This window comes from Salvelinus sp. IW2-2015, linkage group LG22 (assembly GCF_002910315.2).
Source record: "Salvelinus sp. IW2-2015 linkage group LG22, ASM291031v2, whole genome shotgun sequence".
NCBI lineage: Eukaryota > Metazoa > Chordata > Actinopteri > Salmoniformes > Salmonidae > Salvelinus > Salvelinus sp. IW2-2015.
Genome location: NC_036862.1, coordinates 18,003,196 through 18,022,700, shown reverse-complemented (window position 1 = coordinate 18,022,700; position 19,505 = coordinate 18,003,196). Strand labels below are relative to the sequence as shown.

Here is a 19,505-nt window from a genome sequence, read left to right as displayed (position 1 = left end):
CCTAGAAAGTCTGATTTAGCTTATACATTCTTCAACTGTTTTTTGATGTAGTCAAAATCCCTCTGTTCATTGTCTATGCAGTACAAATTACAATAGGCAAGGAAATATATCACATTGTAGATAACCTAGAAGACTCAATACTATATAGCCTAGGCATATTATTAAATGAAGTATGAATGACAGTATGATTTCACACTGGTTTCAATGTTAATGTCACATGCACAAGTACAGTGAAATGCCTTTCTTGCTAGCTCTAACGCCAACCATGCAGTAATCAATAACATTGTAATAGTAAAAATAACAAGGTAGAACAAAAACACACTAGATAAAAAAGAWCAACACGATAAAGTAAGCATACTCTATACAGCAGGGATCATCAACTAGATTCGGACGCGGGCCGATTTGTTCTTTGTGCGGATTTCCCGGGGGCCGGAACACAATTACAAATAATTTGTAGACTGCAAATTGACCGCAAGAAGCCCAAACCAATGCAGTATAATATTTGACTAAAACATCATCATTTAAAGCTTGCTTACATTTGCATACGATCAAATCTCTATTATGTATGGGAATATGGGAACATATTTCTTAAATTAAAATCTCTTGGAGCTGATTTCCTGGTGTTTTTACAGTCTTTTATGTCCTGCAATGGAAAAAAAGATATACATTATCAGTCAAAGGTTTGGACACACTTACTCTTTGAAGGGTTTTTCTTTATTTTTACTATTTTCTACATTGTAGAATAATGGTGAAGACATCAAATCTATGAAATAACACATACGGAATTGTGTAGTTACCAAAAAAGTGTTAAACAAATCAAAATATATTTGAGATTTTTCAAAGTAGCCACCCTTTGCCTTGATGACAGCTTTACACACTCTTGGCATTCTCTTAACCAGCTTCACCTGGAATGTTTTTCCAACATTCTTTAAGGAGTTCCCACATATGCTAAGCACTTGTTGGCTGCTTTTCCTTCACTCTGAGGTCCATCTTTTCATACAACTTAGCCAAATACATTTAAACTCAGTTTTTCACAATTCCTGACATTTAATCAGAATAAAAATCCCTGTCTTAGGTGGGTTAGGATCACCACTTTATTTTAAGAATGTGAAATGTCAGAATAATAGTAGAGAGAATGATTTATTTCAGCTTTTATTTATTTCATCACATTCCCAGTGGGTCAGAAGTTTACATACACTCAAATAGTATTTAGTAGCATTGCTTTTAAATTGTTTAACGTGGGTCTAACATTTCGGGTAGCCTTCCACAAGCTTCCCACAATGAGTTGGGTGAATTTTGGCCCATTCCTCCTGACAGAGCTGGTGTAACTGTGTCAGGTTTGTAGGCTTCCTTGCTCACACGCGCTTTTTCAGTTCTGCCACAAATCTTCTATGGGATTGAGGTCAGGGCTTTGTGATGGCACTCCGATACCTTGACTTGGTTGTCTTTAAGCCATTTTSCCACAACTTTGGAAGTATGTCATTGTCCATTTGGAAGACCCATTTGCGACCAAGCTTTAACTTCCTGACTGATGCCTTGAGATGTTGCTTCAATATATCCACATAATTTTCCGTTCTCATGATGCCATCTATTTTGTGAAGTGCACCAGTCCCTCCTGCATCAAAGCACCCCCACAACATGATGCTGCCACCCCCGTGCTTCACGGTTGGGATGGTGTTCTTCGGCTTGCAAGCCTCCCCCTTATTCCTCCAAACCTAACAATGGTCATTATGGCCAAACAGTTCTATTTTTGTTTCATCAGACCAGAGGACATTTCTACAGAAAGTACGATATTTGTCCCCATATGCAGTTGCAAACCATAGTCTGGCTTTTTTATGGTGGTTTTGGAGCAGTGGCTTCTTCCTTGCTGAGAGGCCTTTTAGATTATGTCGATATAGGACTTGTTTTACAGTGGATATAGATACTTTTGTACCTGTTTCCTCCAGCATCTTCACACGGTCCTTTGCTGTTGTTCTGGGATTGATTTGCACTTTTCGCACCAAAGTACGTTAATCTCTAGGAGACAGAACGCATCTCCTTCCTGAGCGGTATGATGGCTGCGTGTTCCCATGGTGTTTATACTTGCGTACTATTGTTTGTACAGATGAGCGTGGTGCCTTCAGGCTTTTGGAAATTGCTCCCAAGGATGAACCAGACTTGTGGAGGTCTACAATTTTTCTTCTGCGGTCTTGGCTGATTTCTTTTGATTTTCCCATCATGTCGAGCAAAGAGGCACTGAGTTTGAAGGTAGGCCTTGAAATACATCCACAGGTACACCTCCAATTGACTCAAATTATGTCAATTAGCCTATCAGAAGCTTCTAAAGCCATGACATTGTTTTCTGGAATTTTCCAAGTTTTTTAAAGGCACAGTTAACTTGTGAATTATAAGTGAAATAATCTGTCTGTAAACAATTTTTTGAAAAATGTCTTGTGTCATGCACGAAGTAGATGTCCTAACCGACTTGCCAAAACTATAGTTTGTTAATACTTCTTATGGCTGCAATCCCGTTAACGGGATGATATGACAACAGCCAGTGAAAGTGCAGGGCACCAAATTCAAACAACAGAAATCTCATAATTAAAATTCCTCAAACATACATGTATCTTATACCATTTTAAAGGTAATCTTGTTGTTAATCCCACCAAAGTGTCCGATTTCAAATAGGCTTTACAGCGAAAGCACCACAAACGATTATGTTAGGTCACCGCAAAATCACAGAAAAACTGTAATTTTTCCAGCCAAAGACAGGAGTCACAAAAAGCAGAAATAKAGATAAAATGAATCACTAACCTTTGATGATCTTCATCAGATGACACTCATAGGACTTAATGTTACACAATACAAAATATGTTTTGTTCGATAAAGCTCATATTTATATCCAAAAACCTCAGTTTACATTGGCGCCATGTTCAGAAATGCCTCCAAAATATCCGGAGAAATTGCAGAGAGCCAYGTCAAATAACATAAATACTCATCATAAACTTTGAAAGTTACATGTTTTACATATAATTAAAGATACACTTGTTCTTAATGCAACCGCTGTGTCAGATTTCCAAAAGCTTTACGGCAAAAGCACAATATTCAATAATCTGAGAACAGCGTTCAGCCACAAAAGGAAGCCATACAGTTACCCGCCAAACTGTGCAGTCAACAAAACTCATAAAAAGCATTATAAATCTTCACTTACCTTTGCTTTCTTCGTAGGAATGCACTCCCAGGACTCCCACTTCCACAAGACATTTTCGTTTTGTTTGGTAATGTCCATCATTTATGTCCAAATAGCTATTTTTGTTAGTGTGTTTGGTAAACAAATCCAAAGTCAGGAAGCGCGTTCACTAAAAGCAGACGAAATGTCAAAAAGTTCCGTAACTGTCAGTAGAAACATGTCAAACGATGTATTGAATCAATCTTTAGAATGTTTTTAACATAAATCTTCAGTAACGTTCCAACCGGAGAATTACATTGACTTCAGATATGCAATGGAACAGAGCTCCCTCTCATGTGAACGCGCATGGTCAGAGCATGGCCAGGTCATGGTAGACCTGACTATTTCCTGTCTCCTTCGGCCCCACTTCACAGTAGAGGCATCAGACAAGGTTCTACAGACTGTTGACATCTAGTGGAAGCCGTAGGAAGTGCAAACTCATCCATATCCCACTGTTTGTTCAATAGGGGCTGTGTTGAAAATCGACCAACCTCAGAATTCCCACTTCCTGTTTGGATTTTTTCTCAGGTTTTTGCCTGCCATATGAGTTCTGTTATACTCACAGACATCATTCAAACAGTTTTAGAAACGTCAGAGTGTTTTCTATCCAATACTAATAATAATATGCATATATTAGCAACTGGGACTGAGGAGCAGGCAGTTTACTATGGGCACCTCTGTGCACCTTTCATCCAAGCTACGCAATACTGCCCCTGCAGCCATCAGAAGTTAACAAGAAATTTGTGGAGTAGTTGAAAAAAGTTTTAATGACTCCAACCTAAGTGTATGTAAACTTCCGACTTCAGCTGTATTACTGTGAAAGAATACCATTCTATTGTTTGAGGAGAGTGCACAGTTTTGAACATGAAAAGTTATTAATAATTAAATTAGCAATTACAGCTGCAAGTCTCTTGGGGTATGATTCTATAAGCTTGGCACTTCTAGCCACTGGGATTTTTGCCCATTCTTCAAGGCAAAACGGCTCCAGCTCCTTCAAGTTAGATGGGTTCCGCTGGTGTACAGCAATCTTTAAGCCATACCACAGATTCTCATTTAGATTGAGGTCTGGGCTTTGACTAGGCCATTCCAAGACATTTAAATGTTTTCCCCTAAGCCACTCGAGTGTTRCTTTAGCAGTATGCTTAGGGTCATTGTCCTGCTGGAAGGTGAACCTCCGTCCCAATCTCAAATCTCTGGAAGACTGAAACAGGTTTCCTTCAAGAATTTCCCTGTATTTAGCGCCAACCATCATTCCTTCAATTCTGACCAGTTTCCCCAGTCCCTGCCAATGAAAAACAGCCCCATAGCATGATGCTTCCACCACCATGCCACCACACAGTATCCCAGAGGGAAAAATCATCTAATGTAATTGGATTGAAAAGAGTTGTGTGAGAAAATTGTGCTATGATTTGAGAAATAAAATACTGGTGGTTGTTGTTACTGCATATCCTTGGATATTCTGCAATAATTGGCTGTTGAGACTGTTCTGTATTTTTTTTGTTCATGGCAATTCACTACAAAACTGTATTCTATATTTTATGCTGCTTACTTTTTTCTTTAAGCAATGGCTTTTTTCTGGCCACTCTTCCGTAAAGCCCAGCTCCTTCAGGGTTATCTTTGGTATCTTTGTTGCTTCTCTGATTAATGCCCTCCTTGCCTAGTCTGTGAGTTTTGGTGGGTTGGCCCTCTGTTGTGGTTCCCTATTCTTTCAATTTTTTAATAATGGATTTAATGGTGCTCCGTGGGATGTTCAAAGTTTCGGATATTTTTTTATAACCCAACCCCGATCTGTACTTCTGCACAACTTTGTCCCTGACCTGTTTGGAGAGCTCCTTGGTCTTCATGGTACCGCTTGCTTGGCGTTTCCCCTTGCTTAGTGGTGTTGCAGACTCTGGGGCCTTTCAGAACAGGTGTATATATACTGAGATCATGTGACAGATTATGTGACACTTAGATTGCACACAGGTGGACTTTATTTAACTAATTATGTGACTTCTGAAGGTAATTGGTTGTACCAGATCTTATTTAGGGGCTTCATAGCAAAGGGTAGTGAATAGATATGCACGCACCACATTTACGTTTTTTTTGTTGAATTTTTTTAAACATGTTACTTGGACTATTTGGACTATTTTGTGTATGTCCATTACATGAAATCCAAATAAAATCAATTTAAATTACAGGTTGTAATGCAACAAAATAGGAAAAACGCCAAGGGGGTGAATACTTTTGCAAGGCACTGTATATGATAAACAGAGTAGCAGCAGCATATATGGTGTGTGTGTGTGTGTGTGTGTGTGTGTGTGTTGTGGTGTGTGTGTTGTGTGTGTGTGTGTGTGTGTGTGTGGTGTGTGTGTGTGGTGTGTGTCGTTAGGAGGCAAATGATGGAGTGAATGTTTGTATGTGTGTCGGAGTATCAGTGAGCGTAGTGTGTAGGGCTCAGTGAATATGCATAGAGACAGTGCAAAAGTAAGAATCAAATACAAAAGGTCAACTCATATAGTCTGTGTAGCCATTTTGTTAGCTATTTAGTTTGCTATTTAGCAGTCTTATGACATGTGGAATTGAAGCTGTTCAGGAGCCTGTTGGTGTCAGACTTGGTACAGCTTGCTGTGTGGAAGCAGAGAGAACAGTCTATGGCTTGGGTGGCTGGAGTCCTCTTTTCACACCTGATATAGAGGTCCTGGATGACAGGGATCTTGGCCCCTGTGATGTACTGGGCTGTCCGCACCACCCCCTGTAGCACCATGTGATCAAGGGCGGTGCTATTGCCATACCAAGCAGTGATGCAGCCAGTGAAGATGCTCTCAATGTAGAACTTTATGAGGGCCCATGCCAACCCTTTTCAACCTCCTGAGGGGTAAGAGGCGCTGTCGCGCCTTCTTGACAACTGTGCACGTTTGATTTGGACCTCCTCCAGTGCAGCCCCGTCGATGTGGATGGGGACATACTCCCTTCTCTGTTTGCTGTCATCCATGATCAGCTCCTTGGTCTTACTGACATTGAGGGAGAGGTTGTTGTTGTTGGGGCCCCACACTGCCAGGTCACTGACCTCCTACCTGTAGGCTGTCTCATCGTTGCTGGTGATCAGGTCTACCACTGTCGCGTCGTCAGCAGACTTGATGATGGTGTTGGAGTCGTGCGATGATATGGTGTGTGGGCCTCCCACTACAACTCGGGAAGCAATGCAGTTTATTAGGCTACAGATTAAATAAGTTACGAGGAACTTCACAGGGTTTTGTGAAAGTACACGGTGATGAACTTGATGCTGCTTTCCAATGAATATCGAGGGTCTTATTCTGGTGAAATGATCGATGCTTGACTGCCATTTGACAAATACAAATATTCTCCTTCTTATCCATAATAATSTCATTATGTAGTCTAGCCTACTGTACCCGCACAGCCTACCTGCACTGTATTTGCGAGCTGTCGGCTAGAGTGCAGGTGCCCAGACCCAGGTAGGCACATTTGCTATTTAACGTAACAGTTTTTGTGACAAAACTATAGGTAGGGTTGAAATGGAAACACCTTATTTTTATCTGGTACATGAAAACTTAAGCAAAACAATGAACGTTGTGTGCACTAGGGCATCACGCACTGATTTTTATCCGCAACAAGTCTGGTGGAAACAGCACTGGTGTGAAAATGTGCAATTTTCTTAATGCAGATTCTAGGATATTTGCATGAAAATCTGTCGCTAATTGGATGGAAACCTAGCTACTGTGATTGTCTTTAATTAAAATAGCAAAAATACATTTCTCAAGCACAAATTCAACCAGTCTGGGAGTGGTTTGAGTCAGGGACCTAGTTGGAGGAGTCTAATGGGAGGGATATGTAACATAGAAACTAGCTGTTATTGGAAGAGGTTTGAAATTATCTTTGTTATTGGTCTATTTACTTTTACCTCCTGGTGATTCCGCCAGGCAGGCCAAAACTCCAACTAAGCTAAACACATTCCAGGCAGTCTTCTCAAACGAATCTTACTCTCAAAATGTATTATCATAATTTACACTATTTCACAGTAATATTCCAACCTCATAGTGTGGAAATATATTATATATAAAGCACAGTAAAATCACGTTTTTGACTGCACTGCCCCTTTAAGAAGAAAAACAGACGACATAGGTCCCGCCCCCGTAAATCTAGCAGGCGGTCACATCAGCACCGTGGACAGGGAAGGGAGGGGGAGCGAGCAAGCAGGATAGCGGCGCCTGGCACACGAAACCCGGCTGGAATATCACGTCGGCAGAGGCTCTGTCAACCTTCCCGGGTGCGGAGACCCGGGTAGGCTACAACAGGCTTCGGTAAATGCAGCTTTATTGAGGTAGGAATGCCGGGCTCCAGCGTTTGGATTTTAGCTGGGCTATAAGTCATTATTAACGACTTAGTCGCAAGCTTACCCATTAATGTCAGTACTGATAATTATTATTATTGGCGCTTTGGTGTTGTACATTATAGGGTCCGTCCAGTGACAGAGAATAATGTATTTTCACGGTCATTATCTACGTTTTAGACATTGTGGGTCTATTCATATTCTGAGACGTTTGACAAACGAAATGCTGGCGACGTCCTACGACCATGTGGCCTGCTGAGAAAATAACGGGGAAAATGAATAACCAAATAAACGAAAATATCCATATAATTGTAATATACACCAAAATGTATTGGGGCCATATGGTGGTCATGCTGTCACTCAAACGTCATGATGCTTGGATAGTTTTCTGCTTAGCAGATGAAGAGCTCTGGTTGAGTCATTGTAGAAAGACCAGGCGGATAGGCTACTCCCAGCTCTTTGCTGAACAAATAGTGGTTATGCATTATTTGTAAAGCCACTTCATCATCCAGGGCGATGAGATCATCTTTATGAATAGAACGCAAAATCACATGGGCTATTTAATTAAGCTGGTTATTTAATGCAGTGATACACAGTAGCTTGTTTATCCTGGACTGAAAGTAGCCTATTTGAAGGGGATTAAAACAGAGCTGGATTTAGAAAGGCTTTCACTTTTGGCATGTGCATGATATAGACATGTCACATAAATGTGTTCACATACATATTCACATGCACACAGTACATATTTCCAAATACAATAGTTGCCAAAGATGCATGATCTCGCTAATTTGTAATGTACTGTACAGTGACATTGTAGCACTATGACATCTTACGGCAAGGTATTTTTGATTGTGATGTCTTTTCTTTACAATATTTCTATTTTTAGACAATAGAAAATAGCCATAGACAAAAGTCAATAGACAACTGAACAGTCTGCAGACATGGATCCACTAAACTAGACATGACATTGTGTGTGACTTAATGGTCAACCTTCAACATGAGGACAATAGACAACTGAACAGTCTGCAGACATGGATCCACTAAACTAGACATGACATTGTCTGTGACTTAATGGTCAACCTTCAACATGAGGACAAAAACACAAACTCTGTGCTACTTAAATTCCAACAAACATGAATGACATCATACTCGCTCACATGTTCCCACCATATCCATGTCATGTCTGAATGTAAACCCAACTGGATGAATTGATAAATATATATATATATATATTTACATACACATACATACTGAGTATACCAAACATTTAAAAACACCTTCTTAATATTGAGCTGCACCCTCCCATCCTTTTGCCCTCTGAACAGCCTCAATTTGTCAGGGCATGGACTCTACAAGGTATTGAAAGCGTTCCACAGGGATGCTGGCCCATGTTGACTCCAATTTAAAACATTTTTTTTATTTATTTCACCTTTATTTAACCAGGTAGGCCAGTTGAGAACAAGTTCTCGTTTACAACTGTGACCTGGCCAAGATAAAGCAAAGCAGTGCGACACAAACAACACAAAGTTACACATGGGATAAACACACGTACAGTCAATAACACAATATAAAAATCTATATACATTGTGTGCAAATGTAGTAAGATTAGGGAGGTAAGGCAAGGCCAATGCTTCCCACAGTTGTGTCAAGTTGGCTGGATGTCGAACCATTCTTGATACACATGGGAAACTGTTGAACATGAAAAAAACAGCAGCGTTATTTTCACGTACATCAGATAGGTGCAGTGGAATGTGTTGTTTTCCAAGGTCAGACACAGTAGTACAATGCCCCTGGAGAAAATTAAGGTTAAGTGTCTTGGTGATTCGAACCAGCAACCTTTTGGTTACTGGCCCAACACTCTAACCGCTAGGCTGTCTGCCATCATACCAATGATGACATTGCTTATTCCTATTAGAGCCTATTAGCATATCATATTAATACCATAGGTTACACCTGGATGTCCCCTTGTTCTCCCTAATCTACCGCATTGACATTATGGGGAGGCAGCGAGTTGCCTGAGATTTCGATTGAATTATCACTGTGCCCTGGCCTGCGCTGCTCTCCAGCCACACACTAAGTGGGTTATACTGGCACATTTTCTCCTCAATCTTTATCTATCCAAAGCCTGTCTTTTACAGGTGTCTCTGTCTGTCTCTCTCTGTCTGTCTGTCTGTCTGTCTGTCTCTCTGTCTGTCTCTGTCTGTCTCTCTGTCTGTCTCTCTGTCTGTCTCTCTGTCTCTCTCTCTGTCTCTTTCTGTCTGTCTCTCTCTGTCTATCTCTCTCTATGTCTGTCTTTTTGTCTGTCTCTCTGTCTGTCTGTCTCTCTCTGTCTATCTCTCTGTCTGTCTTTTTGTCTGTCTCTCTCTCTCTGTCTCTCTCTGTCTGTCTGCCTCTCTCTGTCTGTCTGCCTCTCTCTGTCTGTCTGTCTCTCTCTCTGTCTGCCTCTCTCTGTCTGTCTCTCTGTTAATCTTTCTCTCTGTCTGTTTCTCTCACTCTTTCTCTGCCTCTTTTATCCCTCCTTTTTCTCAGTAGCATTTCTTCATGCAAATTGTGGATTGGGTAAATCAAGTTGGGCAGCAGGTGGGTTTAAATTTAGAAGCGCTCTAAGATAATTGATGGATTGAAGTGTAGCCAACCTATAAAACATAAGTGCCAATTGTAGGTACTTGTGCTAAGGGCTCTGGTTAAATCATAAAAGTAACAAGACACTTTATATTAATGAGAGGTGATGCAACCGTAAGATACAGTCCATTTATGAACTTTATGGTCCATTCATTTCTCTCAACATCATCTCATTATCTATTCAGCTCTTAGAGCCTATGTCTGTTTCTATTTGGTATCTATACTGTATAATACATATATACACTGCTCAAAAAAATAAAGGGAACACTTAAACAACACAATGTAACTCCAAGTCAATCACACTTCTGTGAAATCAAACTGTCCACTTAGGAAGCAACACTGATTGACAATAAATTTCACATGCTGTTGTGCAAATGGAATAGACAACAGGTGGAAATTATAGGCAATTAGCAAGACACCCCCAATAAAGGAGTGGTCTCTGCAGGTGGTGACCACAGACCACTTCTTCAGTTCCTATTGCTTCCTGGCTGATGTTTGTACTTTGTAATGCTGGCGGTGCTTTCACTCCTAGTGGTAGCATGAGACGAGTCTACAACCCAACAGTGGGGTCAGGTAAGTGCAGCTCATCCAAGATGGCACAGTCTCCAATGCGAGCTGTGGCAAGAAGGTTTGCTTGTCTGTTCAGCGTAGTGTCCAGAGCAATGGAGGCGTCCGCAGAAGCCGGCCAGTACAGGTCAGGAAGACGTGGAGGAGGCCGTAGGGGGCAACAACTCCAGCCAGCAAGGACCGCTACTGCCGCTCTTTGTGCTAAGAAGAGCAGAAGGAGCACTTGCTAGAAAGCCTGCAAAAATGACCTCCAGCAGCGTCACAAATGTGCATGTGTCTGCTCAAACGGTCAGAAAACAGACTCCATGAGGGTGGTATGAGGGCCCGACGTCCACAGGTGGGGTTGTGCTTAACAGCCCAACACGGGCAGGACGTTTGGCATTTGCCAGAGACACCAAGATTGGCAAATTCGCCACTGGCGCCCTGTGGCCCTTCACAGATGAAAGCAGGTTCACACTGAGCACATGTGACAGACGTGACAGTCTGGAGACGCCGTGGAGAACGTTCTGCTGCTGCAACATCCTCCAGCATGACCGGTTTGGCGGTGGTCAGTCATGGTGTGCGGTGGCATTTCTTTGGGGGCCGCACAGCCCTCTATGGGCTCGCCAGAGGTAGCCTGATTGCCATTAGGTACCAAGATGAGATCCTCCAGACCCATTGTGAGACCATATGCTGGTGCGGTTGGCCCTGGGTTCCTCCTAATGCAAGACAATCCTAGACCTCATGTGGCTGGAGTGTGTCAGCAGTTCCTGCAAGAGGAAGGCATTGATGCTATGGACTGGCTCGTCCGTTCCCCAGACCTGAATCCAATTGAGCACATCTGGGACATCATGTCTCGCTCCATCCACCAACGCCACGTTGCACTGTCCAGGAGTTGGCAGTCTGTGTTATGCTCCTCATCAGGAGCATGCCCAGGCGTTGTAGGGAGGTCATACAGGCACGTGGAGGCCACACACACTACTGAGCCTCATTTTGACTTGTTTTAAGGACATTACATCAAAGTTGGATCAGCCTGTAGTGTGGTTTTCCACTTTTTAATTTTTAGTGTGACTCCAAATCCAGACCTCCATGGGTTGATAAATTTGATTTCCATTGATAATTTTTGTGTGATTTTGTTGTCAGCACATTCAACTATGTAAAGAAAAAAGTATTTAATAAGAATAKTTCATTCATTCAGATCTAGGATGTGTTATTTTAGTGTTCCCTTTATTTTTTTGAGCAGTGTATATACCGTATATATTGCAGTGATCATAGTCTTTACTCATAGTATAGCTTAGTGAGTGATCATAATATTTACTCTGACCACCATTTACATGTATGTGTACTGTATAGTAGGCTATGTACTGTATACCTGAGACTGATATTAGTTCTGTATTCCCTACAGATACAGTGAGCCTGGTCAATGGGAACCATCAGTCAGGAGCGTCCCAGTCGCGCCACCCAGCCCCCGGGGAGAGAGACTCCCGCTCCGAGCATAGTGCCATCGTCAGCTCCATCGAAAAGGACCTCCAGGACATCATGGACTCCCTAGTCATGGATGATCCCCAGCCTTCCTCTTCAGACCACCCCATCCCCCACTCCCCGCTGTCCCCCATGGTCAACGGAGGAGGCCGATACCTCCTCTCCCCTCCCACCAGCCCAGGAGCCATGTCGGTGGGCTCCAGCTATGAGAACACCTCCCCACCCTTCTCCCCCCTGTCCTCTCCCTCGGCGGCCAGCAGCGCAGACAGCTACACCAGCCCTTCTCCCAGCGGCTGCCTGGACCCCCAGGACCCATCCCTGCCCCCCGTGCCGGTCCGCTCATCCAGCTACAACTACACAACTACACCACCCATCCCCCAGCCAAGGACCATMMTGACMAACTACAGCCCYGGCGGYGGGGTGCAGAGGGTYYCTGAGAGCCCYAGGCWCCAGAGGAAAKGTCTCCTGGARGCCCCCCAGAGCCCCAAGCYRGCCCGCAGAGGCCAGAGCCTGGACAGCCCAGGGGGGGTGGGTTCAGAGAGCCCTAGACTGACCCACCTATCTGTTGCCTCAGCCGATGCCGGGTACATGGGCATGGGCAGGAACGCAGTGCCAAGTAGCCCCAGACTCACGGCCAAGTTCCCCTACACCTCCACGTCCTCCTCCTCATCCAGTCCCAGGACGAAAGCGGGCACCATCCTCCAGGAGCGCCCGGCCAGCCCCTTCAGAGAGCAAGCGGACCACTCCCTCACTTCCAGCCCCTCCAGACAGCTGCTATCCCAGCCCGGCAGGGCCTTTCAGCCTCCCCTGGACCCCATCGTCCACATCATCCAGGGGGGCTCTCCACTCCAGCAGCACCACCCCTTCCCCCACCCCCGCACGCTGCAGCCCCCAGAGAGCCCTCGACTGTCTCGCAGGAACCTTGAGCTCAGCAGCGGCGGCAGCAGCATGAAGGAGCTCCCACCTCTCAGCCCCTCCATGGCTCGCAGAGGGGTGCCTGTTCTCCCGGGGGCTCTCCCTGGAAGTATCCCCACGTTGAGAACGCCTGAGAGCCCATCATCATCATCATTGGGGAAGTTGGGAGTCCCGGAGAGCCCCAGGCTCCTACGCAAGGCCGGGTCCCCCGCGGAGGACCAGTTTGGCAGCAGTGTGGTCCGAGCCCGCAGCCCCTCCCCCACATCAGGGTTGATGATGATGGAGAGTGGGGGAGGGGGAAGGAAGGCCAGCTTTGGGAACGCCCTCTCCCCTGCTTACAGCCTGGGCTCTCTGCCTGGCTCCTCGCCTCTCGCCAGCCCCAGGGGCCATAGGAAGATGTCTGGGGGCCCCCGGGATCAGAGGGGCCCCCACCCGGGCATGCGGGAGCGCAAAAACAGCATCTCTGAGATCAGCGACAACGAGGACGAGCTGTTGGAGTACCACCGGCGCCAGAGAGAGGAGAGGCTCAGGGAGCAGGAGATGGAGAGACTGGTAAGTAGAGCGGCCTGCTCTTAGCTGGATCAACTGTTAGCTGTGAGCTAGGCTAGTTGTTCACACCAATCATCATTGACCTACGTGATGCAGGGTAATAGCAACCTAGAAGTTATTGGATTGGTAGAACAATATTTATCCAACTAATACTATCAATTAAATGACCATTCATTTTTCTACTGGTCATCAAGATGGTCTAGGGCGGTCACCAAAAATAGGAACGCAAGGCTTTATCGTTGTTTTTTTTCTCACAGAAATGTTTGGCAATCGACTAGGCATGCCTTGGAGATCGGCCAGTCGATCGCCAAACATTTCTGTGAAAAAACAAAAACTATAAAGCTTTGCGTTCCTATTTACATTTTATTATTCCTATTTTTTAGCTACCCTTCGTGCCGGGTAGGCAAAGTGTTCCCATTTTTAACCATTTCATGTGTCTGAAGGTACAAACTCTGCCTTCCCTGAGGGCCCGGAGAGCAAATCAAGTGCACTATAGGCCTACCGCTGGCCAATCGGATGGCTCAGATTGCCTGCAGTAACGTAGCACACGTTAAAGAAAGTTACAGCAAAGTTGATACTGTGAGATTTGAAAACTTCTAAAACCATGACTAGAGAGAGACTGTCAACGAATAGAGCAAAGAGCGGCTGTTTTTATTAGTGAGTTCTAGTGTAAGTTCTTACTCAGCACTGTCAACACTCTATTCAACACTTTTATAAGCCATAAAATGCACGTTTTTCCTACTTCCACTTGTGCTACAACCAGCACTCCAGCTGTAATGAATGAGTAGGTAAGTAGGTAATAGGTAATTGTAGGTAAGTGTCTCGTTATTATTGGGGTCTTGTGTCTTTTTTAATATTGAGGAATATTTCACTTTCTCTGTTCATAGGAGTTACAGCATGAATTTGTGCATGAAATAATGCGGTGCGACTCAAGTTTCGCCCTCAGCTGAAAGGCAGTGTATCTTTTTGGTCAGTGTCAGCGGAGGAAAGGGAGAGCGGRGGTACGTTGAGGCGAGCCCTCAGTCGGCTCTGCTGCTCCGCTGTGTCTCATTGCTACAGTACGTTTTTGAAGCAATGTTCAGCAAAATCTGAGCGGTGGATCTTGGCTTGCATTTTGACTCAGAAAGTGATCTGGACTCAGAAAAGGTTGGTGACCAGTGGCCTAGGGGATAACTCAGCCGCTTGGGAATATTCCCAAATCCAGCTCCTGGCACTATGCTGACAGAAAAATCTCTCTCCCTGCTTGTCTCTCTCTCTCCACTATTTATCCAATAAAAACAACAATGAAATCAGAACATTCTTAGATGGGCCCCCTCATGGTTTTCACATAAGAATTAAATCAGAATTATACCGTCATACACAACATGTTTATGATGAAGCTACTGGATGTGCTGAGCTGTAGTTTGGCTTATAGCCTTTCTTTAACCACCATGTTTAGTCTGCCTCCACTCAAGTGTTCCTCCACATGACCAGTTAACCATTTGTTTAACCTAAGAGGATGGGAGTGGAGAGCACAGTGAAGTCCATATTTGTGAGGAGTAGGGATTGTAAAAAAACCTCTGAATCCCGACTGAAACCTTYTAATCTGCCAACGTGCGGTGACTAAACGTCCAGGTTTTTCCATGGCAACCCCATTGTTTGTTGTCCTTTTTTGCACTGAAGAGGGGAGGGAGCCGTAGACATCTTGGATCCGTCTGTGTCCCTGATGAAGCGCCTGAGTCCTTTTATATCTGTGTGATGAATACTCGTCTGCCTCCTTGTAGGTACACCATAGCAATAGAATGACTAGAATGGGAAACCCCCCTCAGACCTTGGCAATATGAAGTTAGTCATGGGTACATTCTATTTCTATGAGTAGGGTGCTGCTGCCAAAATGAGGGCAGTTCTTTTGGGCAGAGGAAGAATGACTTGCAACTCTGTGTACACTGGGCTACGCTCTGGTTACCAACAGGAGCATTACTTCCATTACACAGCAGGAAAACCATGTCTGGCAATCCCAGAATGGACACAATCTGTCTTTGTCTCCTCCGTCACCCCCATGTGTTGGAGTAGGCTGCTGCCCTAAATGTAAGAGAAATGTCTGTTCCAATTCAACGAGAAAAGCAATTGCCAGGATTGTTAAGGACAAAAAGGTCCCCAACCTTATCAGTTAAATTGTATTTGTGATTCTCTGTGTGGATGGGGTTTACATTGAAAGGATGGTTATTACAGCGAACCATAACGACCTTTGCCGTTAGACTGGGAAATATTGACATAGGACAGAATGTAAATAGCAGAAGGAATCTCGGGGAATGTACATAAGCCACGCGGATAAGGCATGTGGTTTATGGAGAAAGGTCCTAAGGGGGACAGATTGTAGGGATTTACTTTTTCTTTGTCAACTGCTGTTCTGACTTTCAAAATGTAAGATGGGTGGTTTGGCGAATTACGTAATGCCTGCGTGATTAGTAACCTTGTCTGAAGCCAGAAGGCTTGCATTAGCTCCCTGAGCAAATGCCTAGGCTTTAGCTTAGTGAGCTAGCTATCCCATGTATAACCAGATTAAGCCCCTGGCATATGAGCTTTGCCACTGGTRTGATAGTATTTTCTTTGTTAGGAGGGATCGAGAGGGATGTTATATGTGTTCACTGTGAACCCAGGTGTGCTCAGCTCATGCAGCACTGAATGAAGGATTTGGATCCCGTAACCATTATTACCATGAGGTATTTCTGTATCCATTTTAATCGACCCAAAGATTCTGTTCTGTCCGGGTCTTTAAGATCCAGCAACTAGACACAGAAAGAACTGTGCAGAGCTAAGCATGACATATGGTCCTTGTAAGTGGAAGGCCATAGACTCCTGCAAGATGGGGAGAGGCAGCGCAGCGAGCCAAGCGTAACACAGGTCCTCAGTGTCTCTCACTGGAGCTGCCAGGGGAAGTGGGAGGGATATGGGGTGGGGGGAGGTGTACAGTCCAATCATTGAGGCTATATTTACCCCAAAAGAGACACACTTTCTCTACCCAAGGACCCTGTCTGTCTGTCTGTGTTCGTCTGTCCGCCCGCCTGCTCTGTCTATCTGTCTGTCTGTCTGTGTTCGTCTGTCGCCCGCCTGCTCTGTCTATCTGTCTGTCTGTCTGTGTTCGTCTGTCTGTCTGTCTGCCTGCTCTGTCTATCTGTCTGTCTGTCTGTGTTCGTCTGTCTGTCTGTCTGCCTGCTCTGTCTGTCTGTCTGTCTGTGTTCGTCTGTCCGCCGCCGCCTGCTCTGTCTGTCTGTCTGTCTGTCTGTGTTCGTCTGTCCGCCCGCCTGCTCTGTCTATCTGTCTGTCTGTCTGTGTTCGTCTGTCCGCCCGCCTGCTCTGTCTATCTGTCTGTCTGTCTGTGTTCGTCTGTCTGTCTGCCTGCTCTGTCTATCTGTCTGTCTGTCTGTGTTCGTCTGTCTGTCTGTCTGCCTGCTCTGTCTATCTGTCTGTCTGTCTGTGTTGTCTGTCCGCCCGCCTGCTCTGTCTGTCTGTCTGTCTGTCTGTGTTCATCTTGTCCGCCCGCCTGCTCTGTCTGCCTGCTCTATCTGTCTGTCTGTCTGTGTTCGTCTGTCCCGCCGCCTGCTCTGTCTATCTGTCTGTCTGTCTGTGTTCGTCTGTCCCGCCGCCTGCTCTGTTCTATCTGTCTGAAAGAAGTCTGTCAGTCTCCCAGCAACATGCTGCAGGCCAGGCCAGGCCAGGGGTAACTAACTACACTTTGTCGCTAAGTTATTTTCGGATGCAGTCAGTCAGACCCTGGGGATCAGTGTCATGCCCGAAGCAAGGAGGTATGCTGGGTACAGCTATCTATCCCTACAGAGGGAGGCAGCACAGGCTCTCTCTGGCATCCTGAAACTATCAGCACGGTTTATACATAAGACTTGTTTACTGTACCAAGCATACTCAATTATTTGAGTGTTCTGGAAAGACATTTGTGTGATCTGTGGACGAGAAAACATAAGTGTTCACCAGGGACGACATCATTCGTACCGTCTGTTTACAATGTTTACACAGCGCCTTCATTCTCTTTCATCCAAGTATAATGTGCAACATAAACCAGTGAAACGGTATCTAAGATGTTATTTTTGCCAGCCAATCAAAGGTGAGCTCTATATCATATAGGAGTCCAGACAGTTAAGGATATTATTTCTCACGTCTGAGCTGCCTTTGACACATGGTTGCTTAGTGAAACACTGCCTTTGCAAAGACAATTGGCATATGGCGTTAGTCACTGGCTGGCTGCTCTGACTGTCAGACAGTGTTGTGAAARCGCCAGTCTACTGAAGATGATCTCATTGTTGTAATGAGAGGACCAAGGATGATGAAATCACATATTCCATTACTTTTATAATGCTGACAAGTTTTGTCATGCTCACAGAAACATTTTTAAACTTAGCTAAACAAAAATACCCATATTTGTCAGCTGAGCGTCTCAGAATTAGCATGGATACAATTTAGGTTATTATTGTTCTCTCTAGCTCGAGGGACATGCAGTGCATTTGAAAAGTATTCAGAACCCTTGACTTTTCCACATTTTGTTACGTTACAGCCTTATTCAATAAAAAAAAAACATTTTTAAATGTCTTCATCAATCTAAACACAATACCCCATAATGACAAAGCAAAAACTGGTTTTTAGAAATCTTAGCAAATGTATTAAAAATAAAAAATTGAAATATCACATTTACATATGTATTCAGACCCTTTACTCAGTACTTTGTTGAATCATCTTTGGCAGCGATTACAGCCTTGAGTCTTCTTGGGTATGATGCTACAAGCTTGGTACACCTGTATTTGGGGAGTTTCTCCCATTCTTCTCTGCAGATCCTCTTAAGCTCAGTCAGGTTGGATGGGGAGCATCGCTGCACAGCTATTTTCATGTCTCCAGAGATGTTCAATTGGGTTCAAGTCCGGGCTCTGGCTGGGCCACTCAAAGACATTCAGAGACTTGTCCCGAAGCCACTCCTGCATTGTCTTGGCTGTGTGCTTAGGGTCGTTGTCCTGTTGGAAGGTGAACCTTCGCCCCAGTCTGAGGTCCTGAGTACTCTGTAGCAGGTTTTCATCAAGGATCTCTCTGTACTTTGCTCTGTTCATCTTTCCCTCGATCCTGACTAGTCTCCCAGTTCCTGCCGCTGAAAAACATCACCACAGCATGATGCCACCACCATCATGCTTCACCGTAGGGATGGTGCCTGGTTTCCTCCAGATGTGACGCTTGGCATTCAGGCCAAAGAGTTCAATCTTCGTTTCATCAGACCTGAGGATCTTGTTTCTCATGGTCTGAGAGTCTTTAGGTGCCTTTTGGCAAATTCCAAGTGGGCTGTCATGTGYCTTTTTAATTTAGGAGTKGCTTCCGTCTGGCCACTCTACCATAAAGGCCTGATTGGTGGAGTGCTGCAGAGATGGTTCTCCTTCTGGAAGGTTGTCCCATCTTCACAATGGAACTCTGGAGCTCTGTCAGAGTGACCATCGGGTTCTTGGTCACCTCCCTGACCAAGGCCCTTCTCCCCTGATTGCTCAGTTTGGCCAGGYGGTCAGCTCTAGGAAGGGTCTTAGTGGTTCCAAACTTCTTCCATTTTAAGAATGATGGGGGTCACTGCGTTCTTGGGGACCTTCAATGCTATAGACATTTTTTGGTACCCTTCCCCAGATCTGTACCTCGACACAATCCTGTCTCAGAGCTCTATGGACAATTCCTTTGACTTCATGGCTTGGTTTTTGCTCTGATATGCACTGTTAACTGTGGAACCTTTTACATAGACATGGTGTGCCTTTCCAAATCATGTCCAATCAATTGCATTTACTGCAGGTGGACTCTAATCAAGTTCTAGATCAGTGGAAACAGGATGCGCATGAG

General features: G+C 44.5%; 1 protein-coding gene across 1 annotated transcript in view; it reads left to right on the top strand.

Annotated features, from left to right (window-relative positions):
* The window catches only part of LOC111949779 (pleckstrin homology-like domain family B member 1), an 85,137-nt gene that overhangs the window by 25,808 nt on the left and 39,824 nt on the right, over nt 1-19,505 (top strand). Inside the window, 1 exon segment of the mRNA XM_070434098.1 lies at nt 12,112-13,655. Coding sequence (XP_070290199.1) covers nt 12,112-13,655 — 1,544 coding nt within the window.